General features: G+C 37.1%; 1 protein-coding gene across 1 annotated transcript in view; it reads right to left on the bottom strand.

The window, feature by feature from the left end:
* The window catches only part of CNTN1 (contactin 1), a 359,681-nt gene that overhangs the window by 14,845 nt on the left and 317,624 nt on the right, over window positions 1-27,212 (bottom strand). The window contains exons 21-23 of the mRNA XM_056117746.1: window positions 17,569-17,755; window positions 14,201-14,313; window positions 5,641-5,797 (exon numbers count right to left, since the gene is read on the bottom strand). Coding sequence (XP_055973721.1) covers window positions 5,641-5,797; window positions 14,201-14,313; window positions 17,569-17,755 — 457 coding nt within the window. The remainder of the gene's footprint in view (window positions 1-5,640; window positions 5,798-14,200; window positions 14,314-17,568; window positions 17,756-27,212) is intronic.

Raw genomic sequence — 27,212 nt, 5'->3', positions numbered from 1 at the left:
TTCCTCATTTCTTTTTATTGTCTTTAATAATATTATCTCATCAGAGTAAGAGTTTCTCCTAGCCTTAATGAAAATATAAAGTGCTCTTATATTTGGTAGATGAATTATATTTGCTCTTATTGTTCTTATATCTTATAGTTCCTTACTGCCCTCCTATGCTTTACTTTCTACATTACTATTTTTACACATTGATAAACCAAGAACTTATATAACATTATGCCATGAAAGAAGGAGGATAAAGTAAGACTATGGACATCATATATATTTACCTCTTCTTTATATAGGCTACTATACAATCTCTATTAGATTAGAAGCTCAAACTAACTTAAACTTATTATTAAGATAAATTTGTTAAGCTTAATGTTTATGAATAATTACTTGATTGGTTCTTGGACTCCCCTTAATAGTGTTTGGGATTTCCTTCTCATTCTGTCCTCAGGAATCATTTCTGGCAGCGTGTAAGGGACCACATGTAGAACCAGGGGTCTAACTGGGGTCAGTTATGTGCAAAGAACCATATCTCATGTACTATCTCTCTGTCATTTATTAAGAAATAAATGCTTACATAGAATATACCTGCATTATTGATGATGTTAATATACATCCTAATTTAATAATGTATGAATGAACTCTGAACATATTAACTATATTAATTAGGCTCTAGAGGAGGGAGAATAGGAGTAACAGAGTTAAATGTCTAAAAGTCCCACATAGAAATGTTTTCCTAGCCCTTCTGCAACTAGTGTGTCAAAGATGACAAGTTTTAAAATTTGTTTTTTAGAATTAGAGAAACAGTACAGTTTGTTTTGCATGTGTGTGACCAAGTTAAGTCACCAACACCGCAGAGCCCAGTAGGTGTAACCCCTGAGCACAGAGCCAAGAGTAAGTCTAAGCATAGCTGGGTGTGGCCCCTCCAGAACAAAAAAAAATCGTGATTTTTGTATTTAATCCAGTGGTTTATGACATATAGTTTAAATTAATAGCATGGTATCTTCTGTGTTAACATTGCAATAAATTATATTTTATATAAAATCATTACTTTATTAAAGTATAACAATGATATATAGCAGCATTAAATCTAATAGGAAAATTGTTTTAGTTTTCTAGACTCTATATGACTTCAGCATTCCCCTTGTTCAATTTCAGACCATTATCTTTGTTCTATAACACATATTTTTCCACAGTTCCAAAAATGATTTTTCAGGAACAAACATCTAATAATGCTATTACCAACTTATAGATTTCAAAGGACTACTTCTTGCCCTTAGGGGGGAAATTCACACCCTAAAATGTCCTTTACAATCTTCAGTTTTGAACTCAGGATAAGTTCATTGGTAAATAACTTGCCTTGCCATTGTGAGGGACTGGGTCTTACCATCAACAACACACAGAGCCTACAGTCTTCCTCAGTTTGACTAAACTATCAGTAATCTGTTCCAAGATACTTGTTATTCTATATTATAAAATTCAAAACTTGTGCCCGACTCTGTGCTCAGGGATCATTCCTATAGATGTTTGGGATGCCACGAATCAAATCTAGGTTGGCCACTTGCAAGGGAAGCACCCTACCCACTGTATTCTTCATCATAATGACTTTATACTAAATAGCTATAGCTATCAAAATAGCATGGTACTGGAATAAATAAAGGATGACAGATCAGTATGAGAAACCATTTATAAACATTCAATTATAGACAGTTATTCAGTGACAAAGGAATTGAGTACATAAAGTAGAGCAAGAAAACCTCTTCAACAAATGGTGCTGGGAAATAAAAAAAATAACTAGACTAATATCTCACATAATACATAATAATTCATTCAAAGGGTCAAGGATTTATAGATTAGATCAGAAACAATGAAATACATCGAATAAAATGATAGGCAGACACTTCTGGGTCTTTACATCAAAGGAGACTTCAATAGCATTATTCCGCTGGCAAAGATAAAAAATATGCAAGTTGGACTATCTGAAATTGAAAAGTTTGTGCAGGTCAAAAGAAACCTGGGCTAAACTAAAAAGACACCCATTTTACTGGGAAAATATACTCACAAATAATATATTAGATAAAAGACTAACTTCAATAATCTACAAAGTAATCAAAAGCTAAACAACAACATAAAAATCAACAATTGCATCAAAAAATGAGAAGAAGAGATGAATAGAAATTTCCACAAAGATAGCTAAAAAGCATATACAAAGTGCTCATTATTGTTTACTGTCACTGTCGCACTGTAGCACTGTCCTCCCATTGTTCACTGATTTGTTCAAGTGGGCATCAGTAGTATCTCCATTGTGAGACTTGTTGTTACTGTTTTTGGCATATGGAATATGCCATGGGGAGCTTGCCAGGCTCTGCCATGCATGTGGGATACTATAGGTAGCTTGTGGGCTCTCCAAGAGGGGCAGAGGAATTGAACCTGGGTCGGTCTCGTGCAAGGCAAATGCCCTACCCACTGTGATATCACTCCAGCCAATCCATTGTTTACTATCAGGGGAACAAAATGATAATAAGGTATAACTTCACACCAGTGAGAATTTATGTTTGTGTGTATGTGTGTGTGTGTGTGTGTGTAACAAAAACAAAAAGTATTGGTGAGGACGTTGTAAAAAAGTATTAACATCTGCTAATGCGAATGTCAGAAAATTTCTGGAGATTTATTTTTAAAAAGTTGAGAACAATGCTCCCATTTGACCCAACTATCTAACTTTTAGATATAAACCCCCAAAACACAAAACATTAATGTTTAAAAAATTAATTCACACCAAATATATTTTCATATATATTGAAACTATATGTGAAAACAGCTCTTAGTACAATAGCTAAGATCGAAGTAACCCAAATATCCAACACCAGAGGAATGGATAAAGAAGTTGAATTATCTGCTATACCAGGAATAGCACACCACATTGGATGGGATGTAAAGTAGAAGACAACCAATCTCAATTAAGAAAATATTAACACACAGGCTTAACCTGTAACAAATTAGTAATTTCTTATGCAAGGGTTTACTGGTCCAGGATGAGCTGCAAGAATCTTCACACATTTTCTTCTATGAAATTTTTTTTGGTTCATTTTTAATGAATCATGTATAACAAGCAATATAAAATAAATTATTTAGGGCCTGCTCTGGGGGAGGTTTGGGTGGTAGTTGGGAAAAATGGGAATGATGGTGGTGGGAAGGTATAATGATGGTTGGATTGATATTGGATTATTGAATTAATAAATCATCGTGAACAACTTTACAAAAATAAAATTAAATAAAAAGTAAAGTTGTGGTATATACTGCACTGTAAGCACTGTCCTCCCGTTGTTCATCGATTTGCTCGAGTGGGCCCAGTAACATCTCCATTGTGAGACTTGGTTGTTACTGTGTTTGGCATATCGAATGTGCCACGGGGAGCTTACCACACAACAAAATATTATGCAGCCACTAGGAAAAAAGTCATACAGTTTCCGGCAACTTGGAGGGAATTAGAAGGTAACACACTAAGTAAAATAAGTCAGAGGAAAAGGAAAATATAGGATGATTTCATTAATATGTGATATATAAAGATATATATATCAATTGTATGGGCAATATTAATTGATAATAAACCTCAGATACTAAAACACAGACTTGAGAGTACCAGGTTTGGGAGAGAGAGCGAGAGGAGAATGAATAGGTTGATTGGAAGTAAAACAGAATATCAGTGGTAGGTCTTGAGCACACGGGTGGTTCTAAGGGAGGTAACAGTATGCACTATGACCACAACTCTCTAAAAACAATGGGGAGAGGGAAGACTCAGTGAGAATGAACTTTGAGCCAGAGGTAACACAAGGATAGGGGTGGGGAGAGTCATAGGTACTTTGGGTGAGTCTTTGCAATAATTCAAAACGTGAATATCAAAAACGTGAACACTACTACACAATTGCAAACCTAACCTAGAGTAAAAATTTTTTAAGAAATAAGAGGAAACTAAGATTTTTGTTTTGTAACAGATTATGGCACCTATATATACACATATATCATTTTATATTTAAGCTATACAGAAAGATGAAAATCTGCAGTTTACTACAGCTTGAATGGAACTGGAAGATATCTTACTAAGAAAATTCAGTCAAATGAACAAGGACAAATAAGGATTTATTTCAGTCATATGTAGAGTTTAAACAAACATATAAGGGAATAAACATGGTCAATGATAATATATCTTGAGAGTCTGCCTATAAAACTGAGTTTGCTTAAGTGCATAGTTGAACTTAGAGATGGTGGTAGAGAAATGCTATATGCTCTGATGGTAGATATGGTGCAGCAACATTGCATTCTTGAAACATTAATATCAATGGTACTGAAAATTACAGAGGCCAAAGGAAAAAAAGCAATTTTTCATAAAATTATCAATTTTATTCCATTTTAACTCGTGTATCATGTATAGAGGGTGAGGATAAAGTATCAAAATCTGAACAAAAAATAAACTCTTGAAATCCAAAAGGGGAAAGACATTTCTTCTTCAAATATTTATTTTAAATCAAACGATGTGGGATGGAGAGATATTACAGGAGGTAAGGCTTTTCAGGCAAACTACCCTGGTTTGATCCCCACTACCTGATCTGGTCCTCTGAGTACAGCCAGGAGCACTGCTGGTGTGGCCCCAAAACAAACATAATCGAATGAAAAAGCATGAAAAATACGCATATTTTGCAGAAAAGTATATGAGAGATAAAAAAAGGACATATGGTAAGTGAAAGAGTTATCATGTCCACTTTAAATTTATAAATATATCTATATATATTACATAAGACAAGGAAGAGAGGGTTAGAAGATTATTAATGTGAGTCTATGGAATTTCATTTTGACATAAGGAAAGTAATGTACTGGGGGGCCAGAGAGATTTTACAGCAGGTACTTGCATTGAATGTGGCTGTCTTGAGTTCACTCCCTAGCATGACCCCCAAACCAGTCCCCACCTGGAGTGATCCCTAAGCACAGAGCCAATAGTGAGAACTGAGCACAGCACAAAAACAAAAAAAGGTATCTAACGCTCTAGTACTAAGACTCTTTTGCTGTATTACAGTACTTTAATGGTACCTTTAATGTCCAGACCACATAATAATAAGTAAGTATAAGCTAAACAATATATTTAACATTGTTGGTTTCTCCCTCCCTCCCACTTTTTTTTGGAGGGCCACGGTTGGCTCTATGCTCAAGGGTTACTCTTAGTGAGGCTTGGGGGACCCTAAAAGGTTCTGGAAATCAAACCTGGGTTGGCATGTGCCAGAACTCTATCTACTGTACACTCTATCCAACCCCTCCACCCCTCCTTTATTTCTTTTTAAGAACAAATTTACAAATTTTACTTTTGCTTACCCTACCGACAGAGACATTGTTTCAGTGCATCACTGATGTTTTTAGAGTACTTAGGAAAAAACTAATAATGGCATGAACATTAGTCCTATCTTCCCTCTGGTGTTTGCCAAGTACAGAAACGTGCACAGAGATGAGAGTTCTGTTGGTAGAGCACACGCTTAAATTTGATGCCCTGCATGTCATCACTGGGCCACTAGGGCATGTCTGCTATGGCTCCTTCCTATAAAACTTTAAAAATTAACAATAGAAATCATAAGTACACAATTAGCATGTAGTTAAAGACTGGCTTACCTGAAATTTTGACTTGAGACACTACTCCATCTCCTCCATCACTGTGTGCACGGACCTCTACAACGTATTCTCCATCCCTGGGGATTGGGACTTTAATGGAGTGTGTATGAGTTGAATACAATTTGCCATCATGTTGGCCATCAGGTCTATAAAGTACCTTAAAAGGTTTCAAAATATGCATATTTAATAAAATGATAAAAATGAGCCAATGCACTAATATTAAAAAAGAATTAGATTACACTTCTATTAAAATAATTGAGAAATCTATGTCTAATATTGTTTTGGGAAATTCACTTAATGGTTAATTCACAAAATTACTTTTTCATATTCATATTTCTTAGGGCTGCAGCGATAGCACAGCGGTAGGGTTATTGCCTCGCTATTGCCTTGCGGGCAGCCAGTATACCGAGCCGTGTTCCATTCCTCCGCCCCTCTTGGAGAGCCCAGCAAGCTACCGAGAGTATCTCACCTGCACAGCAAAGCCTGCCAAGCTACCCATGACGCATTCGATATGCCAAGCACAGTAACAGCAAGTCACAAAAAAATAAAGACGTTACTGGGCCCGCTCGAGCAAATCGTTGAACAACGGGAGGACAGTGTTTGTTTTTGATATTTCTTAGAGGAATCCAAGCACATAAATCATCTGAATTTAAGTAAATTAGGTTAATAATGTAAAATAAAGAGGGCAAAAAAGTGCCTTTAATGAAAACATATTTTATTTAAGTTGCCTAAAATATGCCTAAAATTTAATAGTTTTATTTAATATTACAGACTAATTTCAGAGATACTGCAGGTTGGTTCCAATTTATCACAATAAAGTAAATACGGTAAATGAGTCATACAAATGTTTTGGTTTCTCTGTGTATATAAAATTTTATTTATTCTCTAATATAAACTTTAGTGCTGTCATGATGATGATGATGATGATATGATGATGATGATGATGATGATGGTTTGGGGGCTTCAACTGGTGGTGCTCTGGGCTTATTTCTGGCTCTGTGATCAGGGATCACTCCTGGCAGAGCTCTGGGACCATATGTTGTACCAGGCATTGAACCCACATTGGCCAAACACAAGGCATTAGTCTTTGTAATATCTCTCAATTGTATTACCTCTCACTGTATTGTCTCTCAATTGTTCTATATCTCACATTGGTCACATGCATGCCTCGGTCATTGTACTATCTCTCAAGATTCTATACTGTAGGCTGTCTATTTTATACTGTTATATGAGCAACACTGCATAAAATTAGCATGTATATATATTTCAATTAAAATATATACTTTTTGCTAAAACACTAAGCTACAGAAAATGCTATTGTTGCTGTTGGAGGAGGATCTTTTTCCAGTCCTGACATATTAAGATGGTGGTCATCCCTGAATCACGGTCACGGTCCTCCCATTGTTCATCGATTTGCTCAAGTGGGCCCAGTAATGTCTCCATCTTGAGACTTGTTGTTACTGTGTTTGGCATATCGAATACATCATGGGTAGCTTGCCAGGCTTTGCCGTGTGGGCGAGATACTCTCGGTAGCTTGCTGGGCTCTCCGAGAGGCGCAGAGGAAGCAAACTCGGGTCGGCCATGTTGGCTGCGTGCAAGGCAAACGCCCTACCACTGTGCTATCACTCCAGCCCAAGATGGTGGTCATAGCAATTTAGAAATAGTAAGATTTGTAGCATATATAGACCCTCCCTTTCATAAAAGAGCTCTCTATAATTTGTGATACTGTTTGAAAATATAACACTATATATGCTATATGTACATAATCACACAATATGCATATATATACATATACATATAATATAAAATATATGCATATATGTATATGTGTATACATATATGTAATACATATCTATATATACAAATGTCAATACATATGATGTACATGAACATATATAATAACCGATAGCACAGCGGGTAGGGCGTTCGCCTTACAAGCGGCCAACATGGCCGACCCGAGTTCGATTCCTCCGCCCCTCTCGGAGAGCCCGGCAAGCTACCGAGAGTATTCGATATGCCAGACACAGTAACAACAAAGTCTCCAATGGAGACGTTACTAAAAAAGATATTCTTTCAAAATTGAATCAATCCTCTCAAATCTTGCTACTAGCTTATTAGCTAATTTTATGATCTGTTCTAAATACTTTGATGTCATTTCACAGTAATTGCAGCACAATCATCAATCTAGATTCTATCACAACAAATCTTTCTTTGTTCATCTACTGTAGTTACACCCTCCACTGAAATCTTGAGCAGTAAAAGTCATACAGAGGGTTAGAATAAGTTGTCTTCTAAACTCCTCTCACTATTAACAGTTTGACTTAATTATCTGATTATGTATCTTTAAAATGACCTCTAGATAAAATCGTGAATCCTTTCCAGTAGGTCTTAAAAATTGTCTTCATTCATATTCATTGGAGGGTTAATTCTCTGTATTAAAGCTAGCTTTTAAAAGATGTATTTCTTCAACAATAGATTGAAAGTTAAAATTATTCCTGGAAGACTGGTTATTGAGCCATCAAGCACAGAAATACAAATCAGTATTTTGAAGTTTTCTTTGTATGGATCTTTTAATTCTTTAGTTAAGCAGATTCCAAGGTTTTCTGATTTTCTGATGCATAATTCTGAATGAGATTGTTGTTTTAAATATATATTCTCTTTTGTTATTTACATAGAAAAACCATTGACTTTTGCTTATTAATTTTGTAGCCTTCCACTTTACTATACAAATGTATTGTTTCTAAAAGAGGTTTTTTTTTTGTAGTTTTTAAGACATTCTAAACATAGTATCACATAATTCACAAATAGTGAGAGTATGATTTCTTCCTTTCCTATCTGGATGCCCTTAATATCATTCTCTTACCTAATTGCTCTGACACATGTTTCTGGTACAATACCGAATAGAAATGGCAAGAGTGAAAAATTTGTCTGTCTGAACTTAGATGGAAGGCTTTTAGTTTTACCATACTAAGATAGCAGTAGCTGTGGGCTTGTGGTTCCTTGTCACTTGTCACTCCTTGATCATCAATTTGCTCCAGTGGGCGCCAGTAACGACTCCATTCATCCCTGCTGAGTGCTAGTATACCCCATTGGCATATTGGATGCTCTTTCAAGGTCAGGGGAATGAGGCCTGTTATTGTTACTGTTTATGGCATATCGAGTATGCCATGGGTAGCTTGCCAGGCTTTGCCATGCGGGCGGGATACTCTTGGTAGCTTGCCAGCTCTCCAACAGGAGGTACATCAGTGGGCTAGTGTATAAGAGGTCCAGGAATTACCACATCGCTCTCTTCATGGAGCTGTGTTTTATAGTCTCTGGATCTGGCTGTTGATGAGAATACAAGGCGCCAGGGGCAGTTTGTGAGTGTGACTGCCAAGTTACTGGAAAACTGGGGATCTGAGTGGAGGAGGCCCAGTCCTGATCCGAGCAAGCTTGGAGATCTCAGCCATAGGTCCCTCATACCTGGGTTCCTCTGTTGGTTCCTTCATGGGTGAGGCTTGTCCAAGCATGTGGAGAGTGGCTGAGCATGGCTGTAGCTGGATTCTTGAGGTCTTCGGCTGCTGGGGCTCTGCTTGGGGCGGGGAAGGAAACTCAACCTGCCCCCCTCCGAGGGGGCCCAGGTGAAGACAGCCTGGCTTGGGGGCAGGAGAGGGCTTGTGGTAAAGGACTTGAATATGTTCAGGAAATTTCCTTGAATTACCATTTTATTGAGAGTGTAGGAAGTTTTTTGAAAAAATGAAAAAAATGTCAACACTGTTTTCCATAGAGATTAAATCAATTTACACTACCACCAATAGTTTTTTTATCTCCAGATCCACTTCAGCGCTTGTTTCTGGACCTTTATGATAAGTGATTCTCACTGTTGTTAGGTGGCATCTCATTGCATTTTGTGTTTTCATTCTTTATTTGCATTGATAATCCAGAATGATTGACAATTTTTTCACATGCTTATAGTGAGTTGTATGCCTTATTTGGAGCTGGGACTATTCAGCTCTTCTTCCTATTTTTTAATTGGAATCATTGTTTTGTTATTATTAAGATATTGTTTTTGCTTGTTTGTTTGTTTGTTTTTACACTTTTAACTCTTTGTCACATCTGTATGTGGGAGTATTTTCTTCCATTCAACATAATGTCTTTCAGTTTTAGTGGCAGCTTTTTGTTTTTGTACTTTTTGTGCTTTGTTTTTGGGCCACACCTGGAGGTGCTCAGAGATTATCTCTGTACTCAGGGATCACTTGTGATGGGCTTGGGACACGATGGGCTACCAGAGGTCAAACCAAGTGGGGGAAGCAGGCAAGTCAAATGTCCTACCAACTATACCATTGCTCTGAACCAGTGTCAGTTTCTTTTACTCTCCAGAAGTTTTTTAATTAAATTTTTAATTAATTAAAAATCTTTCAATTAATTTTAATTTAATTTTAAATTATTTTTAATTAATTAAAAATTAATTAATTTTTAATTAATTTTTAGTTAATACTGTCCAGAAGTTTTTAAATGAAGATATAGGATCTTCATTTATTTTTGCTTATGTTTCCTTTTTTACTTGTTTTTGTTCAGAGTTGAACCCTGAAGCAAAACATCATAGGGGAGTTTGTCCATGTTTATCCCATGTATTTGATGAATTTGGGTCTAACTTCTAAACTTTTCATTCATTTTGAGTTAACTTTTGGGCTGGAGCGATAGAACAGCAGTAGAGCGTTTGCCTTACAAGCGGTCAGCATGGCCGACCCGAGTTCCATTCCTCGCCCCTCTTGGAGAGCCTGGCGAGCTACCTAGAGTATCTCGCCCGCACGGCAGAGCCTGGCAAGCTACCCGTGACGTATTCGATATGCCAAACACAGTAACAACAAGACTCACGATGGACACATTACTGAGCCTGCTCGAGCAAATCGATGAACAACGGGAGGACCATGACAGTGAGTTAACTTTTATTCATGATTCTAGACAGTGATCTAGTTTTGGGGCCAGGGTGATAGTACATGGGTAAGATGCTTGCCTTACAAATAGATGCAACCATATGTTTTATCTTTCTTTTTGTTGATGTCATGAATTAACATTAATTGATTTGCAAGTTTTGAGCAATCCTTTTGTTCCTGAAATAACCCTAGGATCTTTGGATGGGTAAATAGGCATTGGCTTCCATTAAAAGTCAACAAATGCATTAGTTCCTAACAAGAGAGTTGGAACGTCCTTTGAAGATGAAGCACTGATCTCTACATTCCAGCGATGTTAGTGTGCTGAATGCTACCTTCTTCCAACAGAAACTCTACCTAAAAAATCTGTTGTTTAGTGAAGCCACTTTCATAAATAGTCTTTGCTAAATATTTGGATAATTTGTTAGAGTTTTAAACATTGCAATTTCACCATGAATTTTTATGTTGAAAATATCTTCTCTACTTAAATCTCAAAAAGCAATATTTGCTGGTTTCAAACTTTTCTTTTACTGCTGCATTAACATTTTCAAACTTTATAGTGTTTTAGTGTTTTGCTTGGGTTAGACTTTGCCTTAAAGTATTTTTTAAAGTATTGCTATGGTTGATTTAGTCTTCTATCTAGGCCATTATGACTTTCTCCATCTCAGCAACAATAGGATTACTCTTCCTTTTTTTTTATCATGTGGATATTGTACTATTGCCTTTAATTTATTTTCTCATGGGGATGAGAGATAGTCAAGTAGGCAGGGCACTTGCCTTTCACACTGCTGACCCTACTTTGATTCCTAGCACTGCTATGGTTCCCAAAACACTACCAAAAATGGTACCTGAGAACCAAATCAGGAGTAATCTGTGAGCACCAGTGTGTTTGGACTCCACAGAATAAACAAACAAGAGCAAGAAACCTTTCTCTGCAATAAAAACCTAGCTAACACTGGCACAAGACCTTAAGCTTTCAGCCTTTTCAGCTTTCTGTATGCTTTTCTTACTAAACTTTTAATTTAAAGTGAGAGGTAAATCTCTGATTATTAGTGACATAGAGCACTTTTCATTTGCCTTTTGTTTATTTGTAATTATTCTTTAAGTAAGTTTCTGGTTGGATTACTTTTTATTGTAAAGTTCTACCAGTGGCTTATACATCTTTGATATTAACCTTTTATCAGATAAGTATTGGGTAAATAATTTTTCCCATTCCATGGGTTGCTTTTGCACTTGGTTACAATTTCTTTTGAGGTACAGAAGCATCTCAGTTTAATGTATTCCATTTGTTTATCTTTGCTTTCACTTGCTTGGTCAGCGGTGTTTCATCTTTGAAGATCCTTTAGCTTCAATGTCATGGAGGGTTCTACCTATGTTTTCCTCCATGTACCTTATGGATTCAGGTCTGATATTGAAGTATTTAATCCATTTTGATCTGACTTCTGTGCCTGGCATTAGAAAGAGGTCTGAGTGCATATTTTTTGCATGTAACTGCCCAGTTTTCCCAGCACCACTTGTTGAAGAGGCTTTTCTTGTTCCTCTTCACAATTCTTGTTCCTTAATCAAAGATTACATGATCATATATTCGCAGGTCAGTGTTAGGATATTCAACTCTGTTCCATTTATCTGTACCGTTTGTAGTAGAGTTTGAAGTTAGAGAAAGTGATGCCGCACATTTTCTTTTTCAAAACCAAGGACTGCTTTACCTATCTGTGGGGTTTATTGTTCCATATGAATTTCAGGAGTGTTTTATCTATTTTTTTCTGAAAAAATCTTATCAGTATCTTTACAGGGACTGCACTGAATTTGTAGAATTTGGGGGGTGTACTGCCATTTTGACAATGTTATTCCTACCTATCCAAGGGCAGGGGATGTGCCTCTATCTCCTCCTGCTAACTTTTATTTCTTGAAGTAGTGTTTTGTAGTTTTCCTGTAGCCACCAGGAAAAATGAAAACATGAAATTCATTATAAGAGGATAGATAATGAAGAGTATCATGCTGAGTGAAATAAGTCAGAAGAAGAGAGATAGACATAAAATGATTTTACTCATTTGTAGGATATTAAAAAATGTAGTATGAGACTAATTACATTCAAGGACAGTGGAAATAAGGCACAGTAGAAATGAGGACAATCGCCTTCACTCTTTTCTTAAGCTGATTCCAAGTTACTTAATTTTCTGAGGCACACTTTGTGAACAAGATATTTTTTAAAATCTCTCTTTCTTCTCTAATCATCAGAGAGATCCAGATCAAAACAACAATGAGGTATCATCTTAAACCTTAGAGACTGGCACACATAAAAAAGAACAAGAACAATCAGTGCTATTATGTATGCATGCAGGGAGAAGGGGTGCTCTCATTCATTGTTGGTGGGAATGCCTGATAGTCCTTTTTTTAAAAACAATATGGGGATTCCTCAAAAAACTGTAAATTGAGCTGCCATATGATCCAACAATACCATTTCTGAGAATATACCCCGATGGCCCAAAAGCACACTGAAGAAACACCATCTGCACTTCTATATTCATTGCAGCACTATTCACAATGGCCAGAATCTGGAAACAACCCGAGTGCCTGAGAACAGACAATTGGATAAAGAAACTATGATATAGCTACATAAGGAATCCTAAACAGCCACCAGGAAAGATGAAGAATGGAATTTGCTTAAAAATGGATGGGCAATGGAGAGTATCATGATGAGTGAAATGAGTCAGATGGAGAGGGACAGACATAGAATGACTGCACTCATTTGTGGGATATAAAAAAAAAAACTTAGCATGAGACTAATACCTAAGGACAACAGAAACAAGGGGCAGGAGGACTGCACTGTTGGAAGCTTTCACATGGCAGATCAAGTTAAATTTGAGCACCATATTTTGTCACCTTAGTACCATCAAGAGTGATCCCTGAGCACAGTCAGGAGTAAGCTCTAAACAGTGCTGGATGTAGCTCCAAAATAGTGCCCCCCTCCCCGAAAAAAAACTTTGTGATATCTGCTTTTATCACCTAACTAGTCTAGCAACATAATTTTTGTTGTTATTAGTTTGGGGGACACACCTGACAGTGCTCAACAATGTTCTGTGCTCAAGTGTTACTCCAGATACTTTTGGACCATGAGGATCCCAAAGCAGGGTAACAACTATGAAAAACAAGTGCCCAGCCTTTGATTTATCTTCCCAGTCCCAATGACGCTATACATACTATGTATGTATGATTACATAGTTGTAATAATCACAACAATAATAATAATATTCTTGTGTGTATAAATATTTTATTTAGGGATTACACCTGGCTGTGTTCAGACTTTACACCTAGATATGTGATCAGTATCATGCCTGGTGCTGCTCAGGGGAATACTTGAAGTGCAAAGGATCCAACTAGGGATGGCTGCACTCAAGGCAATTATATTAACCTCTATACAATCACTCAGGCCCTTATTTTTAAAAAACAATTAATGATTTGATATATAATGATTTTCCTTAGAATTTATAATGCTCTTCTCATTTCAAAACTCATTACAATAATGTCATCTGTTTCTTCTATATAGCTAGGAAAAGAAAACTGAATGAATTTTTATTAAGAGCATAAAGTTTAATAAATAATCACTCTTTACAAAGAATGAAGCTTACATCATCATCTTTTATTACCTTATATCCTGTCACAGTAGATTCATTTGATAGTGCGACTACATGATCCCAGGTAATGATGTAATTTGAACCAGACCTTACAGAACTGATGATCCTTGGTGGCTGGCTGGGAGCTGTGAAAAATAACAATGAACTGACAGTTATCATTCACTCTATTTCCTAATGATATTGGCTTTGCTTCCATAATGAACAGTTTACATTAGTACTGCAAACAAATTTACGTCACAAATTATAATACTAATGATTATGATATGACAACAACAGCTACTTTTGATGAATATTTTGTATGCTAAGCATTTTGCACTCATGGTCCAATTAATGCACTTCCTGGTCTTGTAGGGCAGCTTATATATATGAAATTCTATTCTCATCATACTTTCTTGGGTTTCTACCAGTCTTTTTAACTTCTTGTTTTCAAGAACATCAATCACCTCTACATGGGCAAATTTGATGCCACTCTTTATTCTCTTTTTCAAATTTTAAATCATGAAATAGTTCACAGAACTGTCCTAGTATTTTTTGAAATTCCTTCTTTACTCGAATTCCTGATCTCTTCCTTCGTGTCTCCTCCTGCTTGCTTCTCAGGCTGCTCTCATTTACAAAGTACCCTTTTGGCCCAGTTTCTAAAAGCTGAAATAACTTAGGAATTAATTTTATGAATAAGTTAGTCTATCCTGGAATTATTTTTTAAAAACATAAAATCAATTTAAAAAATCATAGATATTACTCTCTGACGTAAAATATTAATATCTCACTTTAAAGGAACTCAAACTACTTACTATGACCTATAACTATGAAGAATGTCTTAACTCACCTTCTGTACAGCTCCTTTGCTTCTCCTATGCTTCACCGTGACTTTATTCACCTTATTATACTTACTGCATATGAAATTTTTTCTACTTTAAGACTTTTTTGCCCTAGATATTTTCACTCCCTGTGATAATTATCTCTGCCCCCTTAAATGTCTTTTATTATTACTATTCATATCCTGATCTTGTAGCATCTTCTCAAATAGAATTTTCTGGCATCATTTATTCCTTTTTCAGTTATTTCCCCCTTTGACCTAGCCATAATGCTTCTGTATTCTCAATAATCTAAATAGGGAGGTGCACATAGCATACTTTTGATTAATGAATAAGTGCAGGAAAGGAAAAGAAAGAAAACTGTAGCTTAAAATGTGAGGTAAATGTCACACACACTTATCCAATGTCTAAAAATGAAGTCTTGTTCTTGTGATTTATTTAAAGAACTTCTACTTACCTTAGCAAATTTCAGAAATGTTTAAAGAAAACTAATTATGCTATCAAATTCTGATTAACTATCCCAGAGCCCTGCACATAAATTTCCTCTAAAACATTAAGTTTGAATTGTAGAAAGAGATATCAAAAAGAAGTTAGGAAGATAAAATTGACAAAAAATGTGTTTAAGGTAAAGGATCTTGCTATATGAGAATATACAATAAAGTAGGAATAAATTGAAATCACAATATTTAATTTAAATTTGTATTTAGTAGTGGCATTTGTATATAGTATTTTTATTCTGTAAATAAAAACAAAAATGGACAGATTTTTAATTTTTATGCTCTCTGCATTTCTATGAAAACAACGTTTAAAATCATAGAATAACTGCAAAACAATTATTTCTTTTTTTTTTTAATTTAGGAGTACTGCTCTTAATTCAGTCACTGATTAGGCTGATTGAATTGGGCATGAACTCCACCTTTATTTTTTTTCATTTTTTATAATTGTATTTATTGAATCACTTTGAGAGCAGTTACAAAGCTTTCAGATTTAAGTCTCGGTCATACAATGAAGCACCCGTACCTTCACCAGTGCCCATTTTCCACCACCAAAAACCCCAGTATATCCCCATCCTACACCCTCCCCCTACCTGTGGGGCAGATGATTTTCACATTTCTCTCTCTCTCTACTTTGATTACATTCAATATTTTGACACCAGACCCACCATTATTATATGGGATTTTACCCTAACACTCAGATCTGCTGAAAAGGCAACAGTAGACAATTTCTTTTCTATTGCTGGTTATGAATAACATATGATGTCGCGCGGCTGCAGTAGTGGCTGCACAATTTTGAAATTCTGAAATTTTACCAATTAAATCTGGAGAGATTTCTGCTAAAACGTGCTGGGTTCTGAGACTTGTTCCTGAGTCTCTTGGATCATGGCCATTAAGCAGCTTGATCAGGAGCCAGAGAGGCCACTCATGGGTGGCGACTTTGGGTCTTGTTGGGACGGGAAAAAAAGGGCCTGCTCCACACCCATCCCATGAGGCCCCACATGTCTCATCACTGTGGGCCCAAACATGACTGTCTAATGGCCTCTAGAGGATGGTGGTCACTGAGCTGCCAAGGGTGAGCAAGCGGAGGGACAGCACCCTTTTCCCCCTGGGTTGGCCCGGTGATAGTAACCTACTGCACAGTCCAGACACATTTCTACCAAAAGCCGCTCAGTTTTGAGATCTGTTTCTGAGTCTCCGGGATCATGGCCGTTAAGCAGCTTGATCAGGAGCCAGAGAGGCCATTTGTGGGCGGTGGCTCGGGGTCTCATTGGGAAGGGGAGGAAAGGGTCGGCTCCACCCCCATCCCATGAGGCTCCACATGTCTCGTCACTGCTAGCCCAAATCTGACTGTCCAGTGGCCTCTGGGGGATGACAGCCACCGGGCCGCCAGGGGGAACATGCCAAGGCACAAAATCTATTCCCACCTGGGGTGGCCTGGCACCAGTAACCTACTGCAGGGACCAGATGTGTTTCTGCCAAAAGCCATTGGGTTCTGAGATTTGTTTCTGAGTCTCTGGGATCATGGCCATTAAGCAGTCTGATCAGGAACCAGAGGGGTCATGCCTCCAATTATATAGCTGAGATGGAGGTAGTTTGTGGGTGTTTCTCCCACGTTCCTAACTTTTGGCCGTTCACTTTCTTGGTAAATTTTGCCCCAAGTTTTTAGGGTCTGGCCAAAGGCAAAGCAGCAATTTTGGGATATCTGGAAATCTGAAGGCACCATCAGGCTGCTGATGCACTCGACCTGCTGGTGGCACCAGACCCCCAAAAGCAATTATTTCTTAATGAAAATTTGAAAATAAGTCTTTATCAAGGGAGTTTATATCATTTGTGTAATTTTATATAAATTTATGTAAGTTTATACCACAAAACACTGTGTGTGGATATTCTCCCTAATTTTGTTACCTATAAAGACCAGGTTTTAAAAAATTCTTGTGTGACAATAAAAAATAAAACTGAACACTATATGTGCTCATATTGCTATGCAGAAAATTTCTATCAAATGTATCTGACATGATGAAACCATCAATAGATTTAACAACGATCTAATGAAAATACTGAGACATACGTGCTTTCTTGGTGAAAGTTTCAATCATCTCACTGGGGGGCCCACACCCTGCACTGTTGCAAGCTCTGACTTCTATGAAGTACTGGGTGTCTGGCAGAAGGTTCTCCAACCTGGCAGAGTACTCTTGGCTCGTGACTTGCACACGGTGTGCGGCTGCTTCTTTGTCATGGGCAGCCCAGTATCGAATCTGTAAAGAATCAAGGTGGATAATATAATGTCACAAAATTCATAAAAATTTTCATTGAACTCCACAAGAAGAAAACTTCCAATCCCATTAAAAAATGGGTCAATGAAATGAACAGAAACTTTCTCAAAGAAGAAATTCGAATGGCAAAAAAGGCACATGATAAAATGCTCTACATCATTAATCATCTGGGAGATGCAGATCAAAACCACAATGAGATATCATCTCACACCACAGAAACTGGCCCACATCCAAAAGAACAAAAGCAACTGGTGTTGGCATGGATGTGGCGAGAAAGGGACACTCCTTCACTGCTGGTGGTAATGCCGACTGGTTCAGCCCTTTTGGAAAACAGTATGGATGATTTTCAAAAAATTAGAAATTGAGCTCCCATTTGACCCAGCAATACCACTCCTGGGAATATATCCCAGAGAGGCAAAAAAGTATGGTCAAAGTGACATCTGCACTTGTTTGTTCCTTGAAGCACTCTTTACAATAGCCAGAATCTGGAAAAAACCTGAGTGCCTGAGAAGAGATGACTGGTTAAAGAAACTTTGGAACATCTACACAATGGAGTACTATGTAGCTATTAGAAAATATGAAGTCATAAAATTTACATACAAGTGGTACTGCATGGAAAGTATCATGCTAAGCAAAATGAGTCAGAAAGAGAGGGACACACATAGAAAGATTGCATTCATCTAGGGAACATAAAGTAACAAAACAGGACACTAACACCCAAGAATAGCTGAGATAAGTACCAGGAGATTCACTCCATGGCTTGGAGGCCAGCCACACATGCTAGGGGAAAAGACAGCTCAGATAGAGAAGGGAGCACCAAGTAAAGGTATTGGGATGATCCTCCCAGGATGGAAGATGAATGCTGAAAGTAGACTATAGACCAAACATGATTGCCACTCAATGCAAACCAAAGCACCCAAAAGGAGAGAGAGAACAAAAGGGAACGCTATGCCACAGAGACAGGGTGGGATGGGGGGAATGAGGGGTGGGAGGGATACTGTGATCTGTGGTGGTGGAAAATGGGCACTGGTGGAGGGATGTGTACTTGATTATTGTATAATTAAAACCCAAGCACAAAAATGTATAAGTCTAGAATTGTGCCTCATGGTGTTTCACTAATAAAAATTTCTTTCAACTGAGTTTGTAACCAGTGATTTAGAAAGAATTTCATATTCTCCAAATATACTTGCTATGTGCACTTCCCTCAGTCTTAGAATATGGTAAGTTAAACAATGCTGCTACCATTAAAGATATTTGTTGAAGACCAAAACTTTACTTCATTGGCTGCAATCTTTCTCTACTGGCATAAAAACAAAAGCAAAATAGTCCTCTACATAGGATTGATTTTTAAAATATAAAAGTGGTTTTAAGAAGCATTTTCCAAAATAATATTTCTAAATTTTACAACTATTTCAATTTGCTATGAAACATTAAGCAGTATGACAGAAATATAACCCAACTTTTCCAATTTTTTTGTAAAATTATTTCCTTAGAATCGAATACAGAAAAAATAATGAATATTATGTATTAAATGCTATTATGTTACCAGTAAAATAATTTTATTTGAATATTTTTATCCATTTGCAGTCATAAAGTTTTTTGTCAATGATATAGTCTTTGTTGCTTAAGTCATAATAAATTATTTTATTATTTAAATAAGATTACTGAATTCTCAAGAAACATATAAAAATACCTAATGTACAAATTTTAAATAATTGTCAATTATACTGATACTTTACACATTTTAGATGACTGTATAAGGAAGGATGTTATTTTCATAATAAAGCAGTATCTAGGGAAATTGTCTGATACTGAGAAAAATGTTTATAAAATGTTTAATACAATCCTTAATTTCTTATTTACATAAAATATGCACAATCATTAAAAATGGAACTTAACAAAAGTTCTGAGCTAGAACTTTCAAAAATAAAATTTAGCAATAGGTAGTACTTAACAAAAGATCTGGATTCACCAGTGAGTTTCATGAAATTTTTAGAGAAATTCCTAGCCATACTACTCAATTTCTTCTCATGAAATAGAAGAAATAAGAATCCCACCGAACAATTGTTGTTGTTGTTGCTGTTGTTCTTGCTTTGGCACGGGGGGTGGGGATGGAGGTGGCATTCATTTCCTTTTTTCCCAAAGTTTAAACATTTAAACAAGTTTACAAAGTAGTTTATGATTGTTACAGGCATCCAATCAATATTACAATACCAAACCCACCACCACTGTCTCCATTTTCCCAAACACATCTCAAGCCTGTCCCGGTAAGCAACTCACAATAGTTTATTTATATTGATTGTTACCACTAAATGGCTAATGGGATGATCAAAAGATATTTCTGTAGAAGAAAATCTGTGAAAAAAATCCGAGTCCACGAATTTGAGGAGCCTGGCCACAGCACCCGGCTGCACCAGGAGTCAAAGCTAGATCGGGGTACAAAAGCTGCAAGAATTGGTGGGACCACATGGCACCACTGGGACCCCCCGCCTGGTACTGGTCCAGGACACGAATATACCGAACACAATGGGGTCACCTGTTGGAAGGCGGCAAATGAAAAGGCAGTGCTGCGAGGGGCAGAAGCTGCTGGAGGTGCTCCAGACTGGGTATGGCCCAAATATTTTACATTTATATGTATGTGCATATATATATATACACACCACACACACACACACACACACACATTACTGTCACTGTTCATGATTTTTGCTCGAGAGGGCCCAGTAATATCTCCATCGTGAGACTTGTTGTTACTGTGTTTGGCATATTGAATATGTCATGGGTAGCTTGCCAGGCTTTGCCGTGCCGGCGAGATACTCTCGGTAGCTTGCCGGGCTCTCCGAGAGGGGCGGAGGAATCGAACCTGGCTATATATATATATATATATATATATATATATATATACATATATATATACACACATATACACACACACACACGTATATGCACATAAGGTTTGAAGGGGCCATTTCTGGTAGTGCTCACAGGACATATGGAGTGCTGGGAATCAAACTGAGGTTTGTCACATCCAAAGCAGTTTCTTCGTTACTATCTCTTCAAATCAGAATGACTTTTTTGTTTTGTTTTTAGTCACACCCAGAGATGCTCAGGAATTCCTCCTGACTCTGCACTCAAGAGTTACTCCTGACGGTGCCCAAGGGATTGTATAGACTACAAGAGATGGAACCCAGGTCAGCAATGTGCCAGGCAAACACCTGCTACACTATAGCTCAGGAACTACAGAATTAATTTTTAAAGGTGCATTTTAATTAAAAATGCTTCACAAAAATTGGAAATTCAATATTTTATAAGATTGTCTTAAAAGGTTTTGTTTAAACAAATATTATTACTTTGTCATTATTATTATTATATATTTTTCCTAACTGTTTACCTGCCTTCAGAATTCTAAAAAACATTTACTACACTGAAGCAAAGTCATAGGAAGGCCCTGAGCATGGCTGGGGTGATCCCCAAACGCTGAAAACGAACCAAAAAAGATACAGGAGGAACTGGGTGGGCTCTTTACTGTCCCCCATCCTAAAGTCTGGCACCCACACAAAAGGAATGCTGGACCCTCACCATTTTTTTCCCCAGAACTACCCTCATGGAGTCCCTTTAAAACCACATCCTGGCAAAGAAGTAAGTTCATCTATACCTTATATAAGAAGTGCCTGTGAACCCAGGCCTTACTGCTCCATAACTCACTGTAAGATACAAAGACAGCCTAACTTCAGGTTCCTAACCACACAACAACGCATAGGAAACAATTCCAAACTGCAAAGATAACAATGATAAAACAACACAGAAACTCACTAGGTTAGTGAGTGAAGTCGCTAGCCCAGATGAATCAAGCAGTAATAGTGAATGATATCACCTCTAAGATAAGGAATATAGAATGGAGTGGAGTTGCCAAGTTTGCATAAGGAGCACAAAAAGGCAATAAAATGCACTGCTTATAAAATACAAGATGATATAAGAGCAAAAATTAGGAAAATGCAAACAAAAATACAAGCAGAAATGACAGATCTGAAAAACTTGGTAGGTGAAATTAAAAACTCACTGAAAGTCATCAGCAGCAGAGTAACAATTGTTGAGGACAGAATCAGTGAGCTCCAAAATGAGGTGCAGATAATCTCCAGATAATAGCAGAAGATGCAAAGACCCTCAAAATAAAAGAACAGATATCAAGAGAAAATTGAGAAGAAGCCTAGAGGAGTAAGAGAAGAATCACTGGAGTCCTAGAGGGACAGGAAGAAAACTCTGATGAAGAAACAACTGACAAAGCCATTTATGAGATGTTCCCAGGGTTGGAGAGCTCATGCACCCAGATTCAGGAGGCCCAAAGGGTATCACCTAAATAAGGCCAAGTAAAAATACTCCAAGGCACATCCTAATCAGAATAACATAAATGATAGATAGTGATAGAATACTGAAAGCAGAAAGATCAAAGAAAAAATTGGTTATGAACACGCATCCTTAAGATCTACAGCCAACTAATCTGATGAAACTCTCCAAGCCTAAATACAGTGGGGAATACAGTGAAAAAAATCAATGAAATGAATCCTTCACCAAGAATACTTTACCCAGCTAGACTCTCATTCGTACTTGAAGGAACAACACACATCTTCACAAACAACTCAGGAACTTCATAGACTCAAAACCATGGTTTCAGGAAAAACTAAATGGGCTACTTTAAGACAAGACATATCAACCTCCAGGAAAAACATGGGACAAAATCCCGTAACAAATATCTCTTTCATGCCAACGGGTTAAATGAACCAAATAAAAGAATAGAATGGCAAAACAGATCCAAATATTGAACCCAACATTCTGCTGCCTGCAAGGAAACATATCTTAACAGTCAGAGCAAACACAGATTCTGATTCAAAATCTGAAAACAATTCTGTAAGCAAACAACTCCCTCAGAAAAGCTGGGGTGACTGTACTAGTATCAGACCACATAGATGCCAGACTGAAGAAGATTAAAAAAAGACAGTGGAGGTTATTTCTTAATGATCAAGGGGTTTGTATATCAGGAAGAACTCATACACAAATGTATATTCACCAGCAAAATACTTAAAACAATTGCTCATAGTCTTGAAGAAAGACATTGATAGCAACACAATAACAGCTGGAGATTTCAACACTTCTTTATCACCTCTCAATTGATCAACCAGACTAAAGCTCAGCAAGGACATACTTTATTTGAGGGAAGAAATGGAAGAGAAGGGTTTATTAGTTATAGATAGGACATTTCATCCCCCAAAAGCTGAATTCTTCTCCAGTGCACACCAAGATAGATCACATGCTGAGCCACAAAATATATTTTCACAAATTAAGAGGATAGAAATTTTATCACAATCTTTTCAGACCATGATACTTAAAGTAAAAGTGAATCACACACAGAAACAGAGAATCAAATCAAGTACCTGGAAATTAAACAACTCACTACTGAACAACCAATGGCAATGCATCTTTTGCAAACCACAACACCCAAAAGAAGAAAGATAACAGACGGGAATGCCCTGTCACACAGGCAGGGTGGGATGGGGGGGGGATGGGGGGTGGGAGGGATACTGGGATCCGTGGTGGTGAGAAATAGGAACTGATGGAGGGATGGGTATTTGATCATTGTATAATTGAAATCCTAGCAAAAAATTTGTAAGTCTACAACTGTACCTCATGGTGTATCACTAATAAAAATTAAAATAAAAAGATTCCTGGAAACAAACAAGAATGAAGAAATGAGTTACCAGAACTTACGAGACACAGCAAAAGTGGTGTTAAGAGGAAAGTTTATAACTCTGTAAGCATTTCTCAGGAATGAAGAGTGGGCCCACATAAGTAATTTAACTTCACAGCTTTAGATCTGGGAAAATGACCAATAAAAGAAGCCCAAACTAGAGAGGAGGACAGAAATAATAAAACTTAGAGTGGAAATTAACAACTAGAAGCCCCCAAAATAATCCAAAAGATCAAAGAAATCAAGAGCAGGTTCTTCAAGAAAATAAACAAAATTGATAAACCACTAGCAAGACTGACAATGAAGGAGAAAGAGAGAGAGAACAGTAATAATCAATCAGAAATGAAAGAGGGGACATCACAACATAACCACAGAAAGTCAAAGGATTATAAGAGGTTACTTTGAGAATCTTTATGCCATGAAACAAGAGAACCTTGAAGAAATGAATAAATTCCTGGACTCCTATAATCTCCCAAGCTGACCCAAAAAGAATTGGAATACCTTAATATACCTATCACTAATGAGGAAATTTAAATGGTAATCAAAAGTTCCCCCAGCAAACAAAAGTCCGAGCCCAGATGGATTCACAGCTGAATTCTTCCAAACCTTTAGGACCTTCTCCCAATCCTGTTCCAGGAAGCTGAAGAAAGAGAAATACTTTCAGTTTCTATGAGGTAAATATAACAATAATACCAAAAGCAGACAGAGACATCACCAAAAAAGAGAATTACAAGCTGAGATCCCTGATGAACACAGATGCAAAGATCCTCAACAAAATACTGGCAAATAGAATCCAACAACTCATCAAAATATCATAAACCTCGACCAAGAAGGATTCATCCTGGGGATACAAGGATGGTTTAACATTCACAAGTCAATCAACATAATACACCATTTCAATAAAAGTAAAGATGAAAACCCTATAATTTTTCAGAGAAAACATTTGAGAAGATCAGCGCCCATTTAAGATTAAAAAAAAATCCTCAACAAAATGGGAATTTTTTGTCCTGAAGGAACTTTCCTCAGTATATTCAAAGCCACAAAGCCCACAGGAGACATTATTCTAAATGGGGAAAAAACTAAAACCTTCTCTCTAAAATCAGAGACAAGACAAGATTGCCCACTTCTATTCAATATAGTACTGGAAGTAATTGCCATAGCAGTTAGGCAAGAAAAATATACTAAGGGCATCAGATAGAAAAGGAAGAAATCAAGCTATTACTATTTGGAAATGACAGGATAATATACTTAGAAAATCCTCAAGACTCTACAAAAAGCTCCTAGAAACAATAGGTTTGCATAGTAAAGTGGCAGGTTACAAAATCAATACCCAAAGGTCCATGACTTTCCTATATCCAAATAATGAAAAAGAAGAAAACAATATTATAAAAACAATCTTGTTCAAAATTGTGCCTCAGGAAATCAAGTACTTCAGAATCAGTTTAACTAAAGATGTGAAGGAGATACACAAGGAAAACTATAAAACATTGCTTCAGGAAGTAAAAGAAGTCACTAGGAAATGGAGACACAACCCCTGCTTATGGTTAGGGAGGATTAACATTATCAAAATGGTAATACTCCCCAAAGCAAACAGCAGAATGAACATTAAATAATATACAGGAGGAAATGAGAGCAGAAATTTTAAAAACTATAATCTGAAGTGTCACTAATAAAAAAATGCGATAGATTAAATAAAAAAAATCAATGTGTATCCTCAACAATAGAATGGAAACAGTAGAAAACAGAATCAGTGAGCTTGAAGATGAACTACAGAAACATACAGAGAACAAAAGAAGATGGAAAAAGACTTTAACAAAGCTCAAGGGTGGGTAAGAGACATATGGGATGAATTCAAGACGAAGAATCATCAGGGTACCAGTGGACAGGGAGGCAACCCCAATGAGGTAGCAAAAGCTAAAGACTTTATTGCTGAAAAGTTCCCAGAGCTGGAGAATGCAGGCACCCAAGCCCGAAGTCTAAAGGGTACCAGCTAAAAGAGATCCTAATAAAAAGACTCTGAGACATAACATAATTAGAATGACAAATGCCATACATATATACACAATACTGACAGATCTTCAAATATCTAATCACTTACTCTTTGACAAAGGAGTAAGATATATGAAGTACAGCAAGAAATACCTGTTTAAAAAATGGTGCTGGCCACAGATACTGGCCCACATCCACAAGAACAAAAGCAACCGGTGCTGGCGCGGATGTGGAGAGAAAGGGACCCTCCTTCACTGCTGGTGGGAATGCCGGCTGGTCCAACCCTTTTGGAAAACAGTATGGACGACTCTCAAAAAATTAGAATTTGATCTGCCATTTGACCCAGCTATAGCACTCCTGGGAATATATCCCAGAGAGGCAAAAAGGTATAGTTGAAGTGACATCTGCAATTGTTTGTTCATTGCAGCACTCTTTACAATAGCCAGAATCTGGAAAAAACCTGAGTGCCCAAGAACAGATGACTGGTTAAAGAAACTTTGGTACATTTACACAATGGAGTACTATGTAGCTGTTAGAAAAGATGAAGTTATGGAATTTACATACAAGTGGTACTACATGGAAAGTATCATGTTAAGCGAAATGAGTCAGAAAGAGCGGGATAGACACAGAAAGATTGCATTCATCTGGGGAACATAAAGCAACAAAAAGGGAGAGTAACACCCAGGAATGGCTGAGATTAGTACCAGGAATTTTGCTCCATGAATGGAAGGCCAGCCACAGGCTCTAGGTGAAAAGGAAGCTCAGATAGAGAAGAGAGTACCAAATGAAGGGTGTTGTGAGGGCCCTCCCAGGGTGGGAGAAGCATGCTAAAAGTAGTCGATAGACCAAACATGATTGCCACTCAAAGCCTCTCTTGCAAAACACAGTACCCAAAAGAAGAGAGAGAGAACAAGGGGGAATACCCTGCCACAGAGGCAGGATGGGACGGGGGGTGGGGATGAGGGTGGGGGGGGATGCTGGACCCATGGGGATGGATGACGGGCACTGGTGGAGGGATGGGCACTTGATCGTTGTGTAACTGGAACCCAAGCACAAAATTTGTAAGCCTATAACTGTGCCTCATGGTTTTTCACTAATAAAAAAAGAAAAATAAATAAATAAAACCGATAGTTTAAAACAAAAAAAAAATGGTGCTGGGAAAACTGGGCAGCTACATGAAAAAAAAAAAGAAAAGAAAAAAGAACTCACACTTCTGTCTAATGTCAGGCACAAGAGTCAGTTCAAAATGGATTTAGGACCTCAATATCAGTTCTGAATCTATAAGGTACATGGAGGAAAACATAGGCAGAATCCTTCATGACACTGAAACTGAAGGTGTCTTTAAAGATAAAACACCACTGACCAAGAAAGTGGAACCAAAGATAAAAAATGGGACTACATTAAGCTAAGAAGCTTCTGAACCTCAAAAGAAAAAGTGACTAAGATACAGAAACAGCCCATAGATAGTAAAAAATTATTTACCCAATACCAATAAGATAAGGGGTTAATATCTAATTTATATAAGGCACTGATAGTACTTTATAAGGAAAAAAACCTCCAACCCCATCAAAAAATGGGGAGAAAAAATGAAAACTTTTTATTTCTCAGAAAAGTTTCAGAAACAGAAACTTCCTCAAAGAAGACATACAAATGGCCAAAAATGCTCTATACTGCTAATCAGGTAGATGCAAATCAAAACAAAAATGA

Source organism: Sorex fumeus, unplaced genomic scaffold (assembly GCF_029834395.1).
Source record: "Sorex fumeus unplaced genomic scaffold, SorFum_2.1 ptg000036l, whole genome shotgun sequence".
NCBI lineage: Eukaryota > Metazoa > Chordata > Mammalia > Eulipotyphla > Soricidae > Sorex > Sorex fumeus.
The sequence above is the reverse complement of the archived record's forward strand: the minus strand, read 5'-3'. Positions and strand labels throughout refer to the sequence as shown.